Source organism: Haemaphysalis longicornis, unplaced genomic scaffold, assembly GCF_048455015.1.
Source record: "Haemaphysalis longicornis isolate Haplotype H1 unplaced genomic scaffold, Haemaphysalis longicornis Haplotype H1 scaffold_4, whole genome shotgun sequence".
Lineage (NCBI taxonomy): Eukaryota > Metazoa > Arthropoda > Arachnida > Ixodida > Ixodidae > Haemaphysalis > Haemaphysalis longicornis.
Genome location: NW_027526361.1, coordinates 39,554,531 through 39,571,274, shown reverse-complemented (window position 1 = coordinate 39,571,274; position 16,744 = coordinate 39,554,531). Strand labels below are relative to the sequence as shown.

General features: G+C 48.2%; 1 protein-coding gene across 2 annotated transcripts; it reads left to right on the top strand.

The window, feature by feature from the left end:
- The first annotated feature begins 1,803 nt into the window (after positions 1 to 1,803).
- LOC144180313 (uncharacterized) lies at positions 1,804 to 16,025 on the top strand. 2 transcript variants are annotated; one of them, XM_077708684.1, is made up of 7 exons: positions 1,804 to 1,916; positions 2,077 to 2,586; positions 5,728 to 5,920; positions 9,152 to 9,200; positions 11,956 to 12,214; positions 13,219 to 13,415; positions 15,411 to 16,025. In XM_077708684.1, the coding sequence occupies exons 2-7, from the start codon at positions 2,296 to 2,298 to the stop codon at positions 15,793 to 15,795; spliced, it is 1,374 nt and encodes a 457-aa protein (XP_077564810.1). In that variant the 5' UTR covers positions 1,804 to 1,916; positions 2,077 to 2,295; the 3' UTR covers positions 15,796 to 16,025. The 2 variants fall into 2 exon arrangements, with proteins under 2 accessions (XP_077564810.1, XP_077564809.1); XM_077708683.1 differs by having other exon boundaries at positions 1,838 to 2,586.
- The last annotated feature ends 719 nt before the right edge of the window (positions 16,026 to 16,744 follow it).

The following is a 16,744-nucleotide window of genomic DNA, read 5'->3' as shown; positions in this document are numbered from 1 at the left end:
TACTTCGTGTTTTATTGAATAATGACTCCAACCTGCCTTATTAAAGTTTTCGGATTAATAAGGAAGCGCGGTGTAAAGTGTCGTACACGTAAGGCAGAATGCTACCCCAGGCTGAATACAATATTCATACTCCTATCCTCTTGTGCCGCATCGATTAATCAGTGGCCACACGTATATGCACGACCACAGCCTTCTTAAGGCAACAAGAAGGATATAGTTAAACCTGGGTATAACAAACTTCTATATAAGAAATTCCTGGATTTAACGAAGTTTTTCGATTCCCCACTGCCACCCCCATTGAAGCCCATGTGTTTGCGAACTGTATGTATACCGAAGGCGTTGGGTGGTTAACCTTGATGTAGCGAATTCGCTAAGTTGGTAAGTCATTGTTTTTTGCCATTTTTCTGAAGAATACGCTAGAGAAATGCAGTAATCTAGCGAATTTCGCCCGCACCGCAAACTAGTGTGCTTTCCCACGAGTGAGAGTGGTGTCGGTTGGGGTCTAGGCCTGCCTGTCGGCGTGTAGTTGCGCATCGCTACTTCTACCAGTAGTGTCGGTTCTGCTACCACAAAACGAAAAGACAAACTCGAAATTTTAAACGCCGTCTCCTCCAGCGATAAAAAAGAACGTCGCCGTCCGGTAAAGAATCCCAGCTAGCAACCTCTCAACAATTTTGAGTGCGTAAAACAGCCTCAATTTCGCAAAAAGGCGCCCTTTCAGCATACGTTTGGTCCTTGAAACGTGTAAACGCACCGAAAAGTGTCAAAAGGCAAAAAGGATACTTCAATTACGTTTGCGCATACGCTGGTAAGTGACCTTGCTCCTTTGGATGCCGTGTAGTTATTAAGCTCGTGGTAAAGCGGCAGGCACAAATCACGCAGTTTTTCACCGTGAAATAAATTCTTGAATGGGGTGTTCACCGTCACATATGTCTAGCAGTCTAGTTTCGTTTTTGCTTCATTCACGCAAGCCTTAACTCGAAACCTGCATGCAATGAAAAGCTGCATGTAACGAAAAATTCCGATTTTTGTAAACTTCGCTGTATACAGGTTTAACTGCATTGCCGCATGCTTTCGGAGCTTTCGCAAAGTGGGCCGCGTTGCACGCGCAAGAACCGGCTGCAACCGGCAGCGCAAATTTGGCGCCGGGAGTGCGAGCCTGTCTGTGTTCGCCAGCGGATGCGCGAGCGCACGTGCACTGCGAGAAGAAGATTACGCCACAGATCACGCCACGAGCGCGGGAAGTGTGTGTTCTCGATGGTCGAGCGAACGCAGGGCTCTTCTTGTTCGGGCACAAGTTCACCCTGAATAAAAGTCCTTTCTTTACCATTGTGGTCTATCCTACGTGACAATATATTCAGGTGGTATTCTGTTTCTGGCAGCGTAAGAAGCATCCATCTGACAGCCATACCAACGTGAAGATATCTGTAGAAAACCACAGTAATCAAAAACCAATGGCGCAACAGTGAAGGATACCTGAGTACCGAAATTCAGATAATCAGGAATGTTTCAACAGCAGGAACGCTGACTGAGGCCACACAAAACAGATCCTCTTTTACGAACCTTCGATCGACCTCCTTTACGAATCTTCGCGGCAGCAACATTACTATACGCGCCCAGCCTCACGTTAGCTGTGCGCCTCCAGCGAGGGCAAGGAAAAAAAAGAACAAATGAAAAATAACTACACCAATTTTATTCTCTCCCAGATTTGTTGTTTTCTTATTTTATTCTTCTTTGCCAACTTGATCTCAGCATGTCTACTACCCCGCTTTTTCGCTCCGTTTTCTTTTTCTTCTTTCACGCCGAGTCCTACTAGCACGTGCACTGTGAAGACGGCAGCGCGCTCGTGCCACAGCGACGCCAGAGCTGTCAGGCTGCTCCTGCGTTCCAAAACAGCCACGGGTTGACGTCGTCGGGTAAGAACAGCTTTTGATTTCCCCTGACTTGACTCTGTTCAGGGCTTTCGTAGCTGTCAGGTCAATGCCTAACCTCGCCCTCTCTACAACTAGCTCGTTCAAAGAGCGGATCTAGCTTGTTTTGCTCTCACGACGTCCCTAACGCGGAATCATGTTGCAGCGAATGTGGTTTGGTAAGCCGACAGACAGCTGAACGCCGGCCGCGGAGCAACCGACGTCGAAGCAGAAACTGTCTTGTCAGGAAGACCTGCGGGGGATACCAGAGAACTTCAGTTCGCCGACAGACAGCTGAACGCCGGCCGCGGGGCAACCGACGTCGAAGCAGGAGCTGCCGTGTCAGGAGGACCTGCGGGGGATACCAGAGAACTTCAGTTCGCCGATGGACAACCACCAAAGGCCTCACTCCGCCAACTATGCGCGGCTTATGAGCGAACTGAGGGAGCAATTGTTGGCGACGCCTGTGGCCCGCAGCCACGAATCCGGCGATCATCAGCCTCGCACACGGCCGCTGGCCATGCCCGTTGGAGACAGTGCTTCTTCAAGGAAGGATCTACCGACTTCGATCGCGTCTGTGGACATGTGTTGCTGCGGAAAGCACCCGGATGTGCATCTCCACGTCACACTGCTCTGTACTTGCCAACGTTCCAGCACCAGCGACGCCTCAACCCAGGTATGCCGCTTCCTACGCGTTTGATCAGTCAGATAGATGTGGTCGCGGGTTCGATTCACGGCCGCGGCGGCCGCTTTTCTGATGGAGGCGAAAAGCAAAAACACCCATGTGTACGAGATTTCGGCGCACGTTAAAGATCCCCAGGTGGTCAAAATTTATCCGGAGCCCTCCTCTACGGCGCACCTCATCGCCTGCATTGCGCCGGAGCGTTAAACCCTTTAATCAATCAAATCAATCAATCAATCAATCAATCAATCAATCAATCAATCAATCAATCAATCAATCAATCAATCAATCAATCAATCAATCAATCAATCAATCAAATCAATCAATCAATCAATCAATCAATCAATCAATCAATCAATCAAACAATCAATCAATCAAATCACATAGATGAGTTGGTGATGCTAATTGCATGATAACTCAGGCGCACATTGCATGTCAGCGTAAGGGATTTCCTTAAAGGGACACTGAAGTGATTTGTAAACAATGCGGGATTACGAGCACAAACTGTAGTCCGGAGTCCCTGGGCCCTGTTTCGACCACTCTGTGCGCGTTTACGCGAATTTATTTAGTAGAAAAATCAATTCGAAAATGCTGTCCTCCTCCCTTTACGCTCGCCAATTTTCTGTGGCGTTTTCGTGTGACGTCAGCAGGAGAGGAGCTGACAATTGGCTGCGCTACTGCACGGCTCGCCGACCTTCCGCCCGCGGCCGAGTCAGTCGGCCCACCGTTTAGTCCGCCGGGCGCCAACGGGTCGTCGCAATTCGCTCGATTAGTTGAAACTAAGCCACAACACGTTCGGGAATGGAAGAATGCGCCTTTATTTACTTCGTTAGTTTGTACACTGTATCTAGCTCCAAGTCAAGGTCGCTTCACACAAGCGCTGCAGAAGCGCACATGCGACGCTTCGCTGATTGGTACGCCTGTAGGAAAATATAAGGGCTCTTGAAGGGGGAGAAGAGTGAGCGAAGTCAATATAGGTACTAAGGAAATAAAATCAACTGATATTTTTACCGTACAGCGTAAAACTAGGGTGCGGGAAGCACTTTTTTGCGCTGGGCGGACAAGCAGAGCGGTCAGCAGCACGACTACGCATCTGCGAACGCTTTCCCGTCTACGAAATGCAATTGCTAGACGTGAGCTATTGTGGAAACTCGGGGGACGCTTACTGCACAAGCGCAATACAACAAATAGTCACCTAAGCTGCTTGAAATACTAAAACTAAATAAAAGTGTAAACTGGTTATACATTATATACCTTATCTTTTTCATTGCCGCCAGCGGCCCCCTGTGGCCTAGTCGTCTGAGGTGCTAGGTATGTCATCGGACGTGTTTTGCCAGTCACAAGTTCGAATCGCCGCGTGTACATGCTTTTTTTTTTTATGAGTTAACTTTTTTGTTTTTCGCCGATGTTTTCTATACTGAGTTCACCTTTTTTGGGGCCGCAACGTTCATTGCTCCACGAACTAGTCCACAGAAATTGCGCAGGCTGGCACTGCCACGCTAGTGAGTTCTCGTTGGCGTGCTGTTGCCATAAGCACCGACTGCTTGCGGGCAGTGGGCACAGGCCAGAATCAACAGACCCTTGGCCTGGTGCGAACACGCTTTTTACGATACAGGCATGAGCGAGGCAAGCTCCAAATATGGGGGAAAAGCGCATGCATTTGAGCGTCTGCGGGGACGCGGAGGGCGTTCATGCACTGCGTAGGCCTCAGATAGTGAATGCTACGATTCCAAGCCGTCCTGGGAGGCTTATCTTATGCATTTTACAGCCGACAACATGGCAGAAGCGCGGTACTACGATAACTGGGATATTGAGAATGCCCATCCAACGACGCCATCGAATGTCAAACATGTTGTTTTACAGACCGAAACCGAAACCGAAACTTGTTTGATTGCTAACCTTGGGCATCGTCCAATCACGGCGCCCCCTCCTCTCAACGTCACAGCTTAGTTTGTGCGGCCGCCGCAAACCGCGCATGGTAGTTTTTCTTCTTTCGCGCTTTGTAAAATAATTACCGATTTGTCAACCGGATAAACGATGAAAAGTGTGCTAATTTGAGCCAGTCTACACAGTGCAAGCAAAAACGGGAGCTTGACAAATTCACTTCAGTGTCCCTTTAAGGAAGTGGCAATATTTCCGGCATTTGGTATTTTAACGGCAGAAGGTCACTTTCCGGCATGTCGCCTGATTGGCTGGATGGGCTTGCCTTAGTGCGAGTGCTATTTTACATCTGAGCACCGTTGACTGTGGACTACGCTCGAACAACGAGATAGCTCCCACCGTCCTCCCAATTACGACCGAATGAGAAGTAGTGGACATTCCATCTCCCCTTCTTTTGCGAGGCGTGACAAACGAGCTGGTTCCGTAACGTTTGTTGTAGACTTAAGCATACACCAGTAGGGAGATTTAAATTTGGTCGGTGGTTTGCTTCCCTCAACGTTGGCGACATTGCTTTTTCTCCTCGTTCATTAACGGATCCTTATTTAGCGCTGCAAGGTGGCGCAAACCGCGACCTCCTGTTTCCAATTCAGTGCAGGCCATGTGCTTCCTGTTAAACCTAGAGCCATGTAGTGGGCAGCTTTGAACACTGCCGCAATCTTTTTAATCAAATGCTAAAGCGCGCATGCTGTAAGGACCCTGTGTCCTAGTGGGTAGCGCCGTGGCTTCTATTACTTACGTTTTGTGTTTGAGACGCAGAAATTTTATGTCGTTATATTTTTTACCTCTGTTTTTCTCCCTTACATCAGTCCTACGCATACTTCCCGTAAATAACGGCGGCTCAATACAGTTCAGGCCACTTTATGCGCGGAGAGGAGCCTACAGCACCAATTTTAATTATTTGTGCATCGCACTGGAAATGCCCGTCCTGCGCTGGCTTGGATACATTGTCGTGACACGAACCCATGCAGCGAGTAGTTTAGCTCTCTGAAGAATTTAAATTAGTGTAAGTTAGTTTGACATAATAAACAAGTGAAAAACAAAATACAAGAGCAGGACAAAGACGAACGAAAAGACAGTGAAAACCAAACGGCGCTAATATATAGATTAACCATACCTACATGTTGGTGTCGTTAATTCTCTTCTCCTTATTCTTTATCTCACCCTTATCTAAGATATAATTATGTCTTGTTTTAGACAGACGGATACGTTGTCAGGGATCAGCAGAGCAGCTGCCCCGTCGGAGCAAGCGTGGTTCGTCCCCTTCAGAAGTTCAACGAAGAGGTTGTTTCCGATGTACGTTCTTCACAGTCTACAGCATCCGTTGCCAAGAGCCCGTCCACAAAAAGCCAGTATCAAAGAGTTTCCAAGAACTGCCTCGTCCCCTCCGGTGAGTAACCTTCAGTCCACTTTCCCCGAAGTCCTAATATTCCAAATGTTGTCCTGAAATTAATTTAACCTTCCGCGGCCACCCTCCTCCCAACACACACCTCATTTCCTCATTTCTTCATGGTTTGCCAACAAAAAGAGGCCGGTTATACGTGCCACTGTGCAAATTTTTGTGTTCTAAGAAAGTCACAACGGCTTAGGAACCTCAGGCTTCTTCAGTCCTTGTGACCACTTTATTTTCAAAATGGTGACCAGACCAGGCGAATGCGTCAAAAACCGTTCCTTGGCACAGAGCGTTGGAGTTAACGAAGAATAGTGGGTGATAAAAAAGTGGCTCGCTTGAATATGGGGCAGATTTGAAACGTACATTTTTTGGGAGTATCATAAACTGAAATATATGAAGATGATTCCCTTTCCCCTTTCCCCTCCTTTCCAATTTTTGATTGATACAAGGCCGTTGCAGAGTTCAGGAGTGAAGCTAGAATTATTAAATCATATTTCAACTTTTCACCCCATTCGTATCTCTGTCGAAATACCGGCTTTAATAGGCCCGGTTTAGAATCCGCAATTTTTACATCTGCAAAAAGAATGGAGGCAGTGTAAGAACTCATCCCTGTCCGCTCGATTCTCCGGGGATCACACACATTGTTTCATATCGTAAAACGCACGAAATAGCTTGAGAAGTTCGTAACCAACCATAAGCAGCTTTCGTGAGGAACATTAATTCTGAGCTATAAAGGCGCTATGGCAGCCGACTAGTTGCCAAAAGAGTAGTCTACAAATGGAGCCCACCGTCAAAGTGGAGCAATTGGTAAATCTGGTAGGGCGGGTAGTTTACAAGCAAACCCCGCCTACGGGGAGTATGAAAAAGAACGATAACGAGCATACGGCATCGTGTGTGAGGACACGAGCCAGCGAAGATAAATCATCTTTACCACTGAATACTACTGGCGCACCCAGCGTCCGTCACGCCCAAGGCGACGACGACGGGGGAAGATCTCGTTTGGCGCAAGCCCACGCGCACGCCTCTTCAACACCGTGAGCTCCTCGCGTGGCGCAAGGTCACGTGCTCTCACGCGAGGTGTGCGCAAGGTCACGTGGGCTCATACCCGCCGCGGTGGCTCAGTGGCTAAGGCGTTGCGCTGCTGAGCACGAGGTCGTGGGTTCGATTCCCGGCCGCGGTGGCCGCTTTTCTGATGGAGGCGAAAAGCAAAAACGCTCGTGTATACGAGATTTCGGCGCACGTTAAAGATCCCCAGGTGGTCAAAATTAATCCGGAGCCCTCCACTACGGCGCGCCTCATCGCCTGCGTTGCGTCGGCGCGTTAAACCCTACAATCAATCAATCACGTGGGCTCATGCTAGATGAATAAATCGGTCTGAACCTAATCGATGTTGCTGCTAGTTGTCTCTGCCGGGTCGCGATCCCATCATCATTATTTCATAATCTATATGGTACCGAACTATGCAGACTCTAAATAGGTGGGGATATGAAGTATCTTGGCCTGTTTTCAGTAATAATTTCGAAACCACTTACAAATCGTTCGTACCTAATTTCGTAAGGAAGCACAGATCGTTGTACAAGTAAATCTCATCCCATGAATTTGCCATTTGAGATTTTCCGAATTTATCACCTATAGATATTGAACCTTTCGTTACACTTTGCAGCACTCTTGAGATACTTCCTTGTTTTGCAAACTTTGTTAAATTTTAAGTGCAGAGCACTTTAGGGGCTCGCCTTGTCGTCGTAGCTCGCTGTAACCGTCGTTGTCAAGCGATTGCCGGAATCAGGCGACGCAGCGAGATAACGGACCCAAGTGTAGGCCAGCGTACCCGTCGTAGGGCGACCCGCAGAGGCTTCGAAAACCAAGCGGTTTAAATAGTCATAACCTTTCGAAACTCGTGAACCACTGGCGCTTGTCATACATCTCCCCGTTGGTTAGCGCGAAGAAAACTGCAGGCACATTTGAGGCAAAATATACGTAATTAACCCGCAGCGCTCCCGTTCATTTAGTTAGGAACCCTCGTTGGGTTGGTTTTTACCATACTAAGCGAAAAAATTGGCTGGCGATTACGATAATCCCACATACGATATTTGGGCGTGGCAGCATCGCGCTGAGGCTGCACTCACTCGTGGCTTCTCTCGACGGCAGCGATAATGAGCCTCTGCGTCGGGGGTGCAAAGTGCGTCTCAGTAAGGGACCGCGAACTGCGTTTTGAGTAAACGCACATCATAGTCACGCGCACGCCCCCGTCACGTTTCCGCCAAGCGTCGCGCCGTCGAGCGCCTCGTGCGGGCACAGCATACTGCCCTCTTCCCTCCACCACTGCACACTTTCGGAGAGCGCTGGCTCGCGCCGGCACGGCGAACAGCCCTCCCCTCCGAATTTCGCGACATTCTCTTGCTTTGCTCTCTTTCATCGTTCGCTTTTTCTTCCACTCGTCGGTCTTGCCATTGTTCACTCGGTTACACCGACAACGTGACTCAGCCCAGAGACGGCTGCCAAAGGGCTGCGCCCTAAAAAGTGGCAGTGCAACGCCGGCATGTGCGGGATGAAAAGCAAGCGCAAGTACAGAACTCCCACTGGCACTGTTTCAGGCAGGGGGCGCGCGGGCACTGCGAAGGTGGGAAATTTGAAATGCATTGGGTGGTATCAGTGAGTGGATAACGTCGCTACAGCCCATTATGACGAATCACTGCTCTGCACTTCCGCCAGCTTTCACGTTCAGTGGAACGGCTTTATTTTTTTTTTTAAACACTTCTTGGCTTTTTGTTACAGTTAAGCAAACATTAGAACAGGTGTATCGTATAACATTGCTGTTGACTTGCACGTACTTGAAAAAAAAATACTTTTTGGGTGTTTCTGATTTTTACGGTCATGTGTTAATTCTATTGCTGGATATGTTTTGATGATTGTTTCGCTTGTTTTATGTAGTGTTAGAGTGTGAATGCTTTGCGCGAACAAAAGCTGCTGTTGACAATCAGTCTGCAGGGACAGAGGCCCGGTCAGGCCATCTTTGCATTTAGTGTCTCTACATACTATTGCTCCTTAAAGGAGCCAATGTATCGCATCCGAACCCAAATAATCCATTGTCGGTCATCTGCATCATGCATTTTTTTATTATTTATTTATTTATTTATTTATTTATTTATTTATTTATTTATTTATTTATTTATTTATTTATTTATTTATTTATTTATTTATTTATTTATTTATTTATTTTACTTGCAGCTGGAGCTTCTGGACCCGCAGAAAACGCCTCGAGGAACGAATACAGCCAGTAAGTTCCGTGGCACCTAAAATACGCCTTAGGTCTGCTTCAGACTGTTGCCGCAACGGTCGTAATATCTTTAAAGAATGACGTCATTTCACGTCTCAGCCAACCGAACTGCGTGACACGCCGTTTTTTTATGTCCATAGCTCACGATATGGCTGTTACGTCGGTAGTCGGAACATAGCCTTACGTGTTTAATAGCACTTCAGACACTTAACTTGGCTCGATACCTGGCCGTGTTGGGTTGGGGTTGTCTAGGAGTTGTCTTGCTAGCCAGTACAACCCGGTTTCCGTTCCCGTGTGGAGGCCGTATTTCGTATAATGGCTGAACAGGAATGCACCCATGTGTTTCAGATTAGCCTCCACTGTATACAGCCGGTGTCATAACACAGGTGTAGATTGGCACGCATTAAATCCTAAATTCGACGTCGTTTAAGAAGCCATGAAGAGAAAATACAACTTCGTTTAATTTGAAAAAACCAGGATTCGGTTTCTCACTCAGCTCCATTACAGCCACAAAAGATGCTTTTTTTAACGAAAAAAAAAAGCAAGAAGTATTTAAAAACTTTCAAATTTTGCGCCACAGTGACGTGTTATGAGCAAGAATGACGTCATATGGGCCAACAATAAAACATAATTTTCAGGGCGTTAACTGCACGTTAGCATTCAAGTGATGCGGTGAAATGGAACTAGAGGCCCCATTACAGACGCCCATTCATGTGTCGTCGCGAGAGGTCAGTAAGGCGGCCGCCAATCACACAAACAAGGTTCCGTGACGTCGTAGAAAAGTTGCGGGAAATTGGCTAGGGGGTCGCGACTGCTTCACACGTTTTCTTTCATATCTTCATTATTTGTTCGAAGATTGCGATGATATTGGTATCATTGTTATCGGGACTAAGCAGTCTTCCTAATAAACCCCACTTGTATTTTGTCTTCATGGCTCCTTTAACGCATCTTGCGGGCAGGCGGCACAGATTAACATATTTGACCAAGAGTAACACCCAAACATCCAACGTCCTATTTCTATCAAGTGTTGTTGCCGTCAGCAATTGCACGTATCGCTTAATGTCAAGCGAATGCAGAACTCCTCGTGATTTCACTTAATGGTCGTCATGCGTGAAGGGCTGCGTCTTCAAACTTGGCATTTGACGCCGAGCCTGATAATTCGGATAGTTGGTGGGCTCCGAGGTATACCCCGGAGCCCACCAACTATCCGAATATATGACCCCCGAGCGCGGCTGTATTTCAAATTCAAAATTTTGAGGTGTCTTACGAGCGGAAGCTTAGCCTGGGCTACGATGAGCGCTGTAGCGAATGGCGTCACCGAGCGCCGAAATCTTCGCACACAAACGTTTCTGCCTTCCGCCTCCTTCTGAAAAGCGGCCGCCGTGGTCAGTATGGAACCCGCGTCCTTTGGCAAGAAGTACAACGCCTTGAGCCCGTTCTACATGGTGCGAATTTCGCATGCGAATTCGCAGCTGCGGCGCTACTCGTGCGGCAAAACGATCTATTTTTGCTATTTTCACTGCTGCGACGAATTGGCAAATGCCAAGCGGCGTTCACAGAAGGCGTTCCGCTGTTCCAAACATTTGGCAATTTGCCAGAGCAACGAGAATAGATTGTTTTGCCGTACGAGCGGCGCCGCAGTTGCGAATTCGCAGGCGAAATTCGCACCATGTAGAACGGGCTTTAGAGCCACCGCGATGAGAGACGGCTGGATTATAATTGAACCAGAAAATTGCAATTACCACAAAGCTGTAACCACTGCACGAATAGTTGTACTGCGCTTCGCCTTTTTCGGGCTTCGTGGTGCTTTGCTTTTGTTGTTCGTCTGATTCAGCTGTTCTTAGGGGTTGATATTCAGGCATTCGAACTTTGATTAGTTCTTTCATGCCGTTTAGTGCGTGATCTTGTGTGTGAAATGTACGGGGGTTGGGGGGCAGGGGTAGTCATCCCAGATTAGAAGACTGTGCGACTGCGCGAGAAACAAAATCTAAAGACCTTTTCTTTCAAATTCAAAATTCACATTTAGGTATTTCGCATTTCCCGTGGGTGCAAAAAATGCACACAGAAGGGTCAGAAAGGTAAAGTTACCCTAGCCTCACTTGGTCCCGTCCCGCCATATTGGCAGCGAGCGACGAGAAGCAGCAGCACATGCAACTGTTTCGTTTGTTGTAGTATTTCACATGGGCACCTTCCGTGCTAGGTCATTCATAAATTCTCCGAGCCTATAATGGGGTGTTAAAAGGTACCGCCAGTCGCCAAGCTTGTTTCTCGCGAAAGCAACTTGTTGCACAGTGTTGAAAGTTTGTAATTATTAGAACCGGAGTTTAACGCACCGAAGCTGCATTTGTGCGTTGAGGGCTGTGGATTATCTTTAAATACGCCAAAGTTTCCACAAACAGCCCTTTGTATATTTTTTTTCTCCATCAGTAACACAGCCGCCGTGGCCGGGATTGCAACCTGGGAATTTGTGCTCAATAGCGTGGCACCTTACCAATTGCGCTACATCGGCGGGTCAGAGCTACTATGTATACTGAGCTGATATTCCTACCTTCGGTTAGCGTGCTCCATGATCATGGGTGACAATGAAGGTATCACTGGTCCACCAAGCTCGCTCTGTGCAAACCGTCGCTGTACTCCTATTGGAAGCCTTATTGTATTTGTTGCCGAAAAGCGACGGGGTGCTTACACCAGTAGGGGCTTACGGCTGAATAACCGCTGTAACTTTCTGTCCCGATGGTGTCTTAACCACACGCAGGTACCGGGACAACCCACTGATCTCCTGCGAAACCGAAAGCCCGGAGGGCAGCTTGCAGTCTAAGTCCAAGGCACGTAGGCGCATGGTGGACGCCACTATGGCCCTGGTGCGGGACACGCTGTTTGAGGTGCTGCGCGACACGCCTGCAGCGCTGGCGACCACATCGACCACCGGCATCTTCGACACTGTGTTCCCTACGCCGACAACGTCGCCGCATTCGTCACCGTTCTCAACGCCAAAATCTATCTCCTCGCCCCAGGTAGGCACCGCCATCTTTTCTAACACTTGGTGCGGTTTTCTAACACTTGGTGCGCTCCAAGCGGAACGTGGAACCTATCTAGTGGAACATTTCGTCGCTGTTTCCGTTTGATTGTTTAAATACCACCAGGTAGCGCGGGAAACCGCAGGCGACGGTTCTCTGCAGTCGATGTAGTATTTCATTTGCTCTGGCAAAAAAAGAAAAAAGAAAAGAAGCATCCGTGATTTTTCAATAAACACTGCAAATATCACTCATGTATTGATTTTATGCCTTATAGTCGCGTAGTGACTTGTTCTTGTTCAACAATGTTGACAAGTATGAACATTAACACCGGTCTTAGACATTTAGATTGGGCTGTGGGCATATAAGACTATTGCGCAGATTGTGCTTCACTTTGGCCGAGTGGCTGAGTCGTGTCACAGACAGACAGACAGACAGACAGACAGACAGACAGACAGACAGACAGACAGACAGACAGACAGACAGACAGACAGACAGACAGACAGACGGATGGACGGACGGACGGACGGACGGACGGACGGACGGGCAGGCGGACGGACGGGCAGACGGACAGACGGACAGATGGACAGACGGACAGATGGACAGACGGACAGACAGACAGACAGACAGACAGACAGACAGCAGACAGACAGACAGACAGACAGACAGACAGACAGACAGACAGACCAAAATTTCTGGGTTTAAGTAACTTAAGAAAAACTATCGCCCTTAAAATTGTCTAATCTGCTGCTAATAGGATATAACCAACGGAGAGGAGTGCTTCCACGATACAACAAATATACCTGCTTCACTCTACTGAGCAGCCCTCGTGGAACCAACTCGGTCTTTGTCAATTACTGTTTCCGGCTTTATTCAACAAACATTTCGTAAAATGTCTTGCATCATTTTTATTCCTATGCCATAGTCGAGGTGCAAAAGGCTTATGATTCCCTTTGTTGTACTAAGGCGTAGCGTTACAAAGCGTGTCTTACTTGTGGATACAGACGCAGGCTGGCCCCAACTCGGGGCCAGTGACTCCAGCCGCCCAGGAGCCCATCATAGGGAAGGACGAAGGGAACCCAGAGCCACAACACGACTCCCGGCGATACCTGGTCGGCGACGAACTTAGCACTATCTACGAGCACGTCGAGTCGCGCTGGGCTGAGATCTGCGCTCAACTTCGGGCAAACGTGAACAACAGGTAGGAAACGGAGGATACTTGTGGTGCCGGAAAAGCGGTACAGAAGGAGTCGAATCGCCTCCCTATTCTTGCCCGTCATTCGCTGTGCTCTGTGCTAGTGCATTTGACTGCAGTATTTTCGAACATACCGTATGCACACCCTACACTGCTCGTCAGTTCTAGAGTAACGGTACCACCCTGGGATTTCACGGGGAAATCTAGAGGTCGCTTTTATGAGGACCACATTACGGACATTAAATGTGCGAGCACAAAATCATGTGGAGCAATCAGGTGGTCAAGATTCACCACTAAGGACATCGTGTTGTTAAGGGTGTTAATTCCTAAAGAACTTATGATGATGATGATGATGATGATGATGATGATGATGATGACGGCGGCGGCGGCAACGGCGGTGGTGACGACGACGACGTTCTGCACTGCACTGTGCCACAGCCTCACACTACATGTTTGAGTAAAATAGTACTTAGGCTGATGTCATTCTGGCCCAGCAACTGCACTTCTACATTCGGTGAAGGAGCGTTGTTGGCGGCATAGATTGGTCAATAGGGACAATGTGGTGAAGTTGAAGTGAAATTGCCTTAGAGTGCAGAAACAGTTCCCGTATGGCATTTCCTCAGTGGCTGGCGCACTAAGTTTCGCCGCTCAAGTAGAGCGTGCTTTTTAGGAAACACACAAATTCAACGCTCTGAACCCACAGCAATCCAAGCTTTTCTTTTTATTAAACACGAAAGTGTTTTATGCTGGGGTACACTAGCCTCACCGATGTCATATCCGTCACGGAAATGAGAAAAAAATTCATTAGCGTGATGGCGCTAGGTTTCGAGCACACGGTCACGATGGCGCCAATAGGAGGTGTGAAACGCTCTGCCGACTCAGCCATGAAGTCATGCCCGGATGGCTGTACGAACGCGCCTTATGTCCTTCCCTCTAACTTGTTCATTCAGATGGTTATGCCGCAGAGGAGAGGTTAAGCGAAGTAGTGCGTCATAACGCTAATGAACGCCGATAGTTGGCGCCTCAATAGCGCAGCGTGTAGCAACGGAAGCTGCTTTGTTTATCCGTATGCCGCCTATATGGAACGCCGCTGAGCTTGTGGAACGGCGCCGCCGCGTACTACAAGCTGAGCTCGTCGCGACGCAAGCGTTTGGAGTACACGACACGGAGCACGACTTGGTCGCAGCTATGCGTAAGCGACCCGCCAGCAGGACGTCGCTCGCCAAGCACACCCACAAGGCTGCTGCCGACCCGCAAATCATCCTCCTTTCGCTGTAGCGTACTGTGGCTTCACTAAACAATTCGCTGACAACCCGTTCGGTTTGGTTCGCACGGTTCGCGAGCGGCTGGGGTTTCAATAGTATTTGCGCAATGCTCCGGTGCGTATAATCCAGTGTCTAATGCTAACGCGTCTAACGGTGCCATATTGACGAAATATAAATAGCGATGTGCAAGTTCATATCGATACGCAATGAACATTCAAATGCTCCTGTGAAGGCACATTTCACTTTCGTGTTTTACCGATTTCTATGAAAGGAGGATCAACCACATTTTTTCTACATTCACGTTGTTCAAAAACAAGTTTTGATTGTGCTTTTCTTGCTTTTTGTATGTTTCGTTGTGCATAGCTCTGGAGATAAAAGAGCAAGAGCGGAGAATTTGGTATTTTTTAATGTTTTTTTCTCCAATTTTTAGGGTTTGCACTACAATAAGCTTTTTACGCACGCTTGTTTACTCCTATTCCGTAAAGAAATGAACGAGATTGTGTTCCTCCCACCATGAGTTTTATGTTTGTTTTTCCCTGAGCGTCAACCCAATTTTCGCTTCACCTGCTCATGTTTCTTTGCTGTCTAACTGACATTGCCAACCCAGTTTTCGCTTCACCTGCTCATGCTTATGTTCTAACTGACATGTCCATCCAATTTTCGTTTCACCTGCTCGTGTTTACGTTCTAACTGACATGCCAACCCAATTTTCGCTTCGCGTCCATGCGTGTCTCAGGTGCAGCACATTCCTGGCTGACTGTCGACGCGCCCTGGAAAGCGAGGGCCGTGAGGCCGAACGGGCCCAGCTTCTCCAGGAGATGTCCGAGGCAAGGCGCGAGATAATGACCGAGATCAAGGAAGAGTTCCGCACCAAGTGCGCCGAGTTCACCTCGTGGCGCAGGGACTACCTGGAGACCGAGTTGGAGAACACGTGCGAGGCACTGAGCGAGAACGCCCGCCCCTGCGTACTGGCCGCTGTTCTCCGTTACGAGATCCTCGACAGCCTGCCGGACTTCGAGCAGCGCACACGCGCCAGCGCCGCCGCTCTCTGGAAGGAGCTGATCGAGCAAAACGTTGCCAGCGTTGACGCCATACTCAACGAACAGCGTCCTGACGCATAAAATATTGTGCGAATGCTGTGTAAAGGGGTTGTTCATCAACCAGGTAATCTGACACAGGATCAAATAAGTCAAATGACGGAAAGAATCTTTTGTGCTGTGCGTGTCAACCAATGGCGAATGCTGTAACATTCGAATTTCGTTCCGTGAACCCGGCTAACAAGCAAACGTGGGGTTTCTCTTATAATAAACAGGCCGAAAAGAATAGCAAGAGCAGTTGTGCATTAAGGCGAAAGTATTTAACGTACTGGTTCTCGTGTATGACTTGAGCTACGCAGAAAACAGTTGTTGCAGCAAAGCCAACTTTTTCCTGTTCGTGTCCGAAGTACCTGCGAAGGAAAGCTTGACATCCACCTGGATGCAGTCATACGGCTGCAAAGGAAAGCTATACAGCTTTCTCAGAAACATCGCAGTTGAAGAAAAATTCGTCCTGGTCCAGGATTCGAACCCGGGACCACCGCTTAACCGGAGCAGTCACTCTACCAACTGAGCTAACCAGTCGTTTGTAGCGCGAGAGCGAATTGATCAACTCGAAGTGAAGGACAGGTGTTAATCGAACAGATTTAGGGGAAATCCCCAAGGTGGAGTAAGTTCCTGCGCAGGAACGTTTGACATTTGAAGGAAAGTTTGAGAGCTTTTTAGCTGTATAGCTGTATAGCGAAGTAAAGTTTGACTTCCACCTCAATACAGCCCTACGGCTACAAAAGAAAGCTCTCAAACTTTCCTTTGAATGTCAAACTTTCCTTCGCAGAAACTTACTCCACCGTAAGGATTTTCTCTAAATCTGGTCGATTAACACCTGTCCTTCACTTCGAGTTGATGAATTCGTTCTCGCGCTACAAACGACTAGCCTCTTGGTTAGCTCAGTTGGTAGAGCGACTGCTCCGGTTAAGCGGTGGTCCCGGGTTGGAATCCTGGACCAGGAAGAATTTTTTTTCAACTGCGAAGTTTC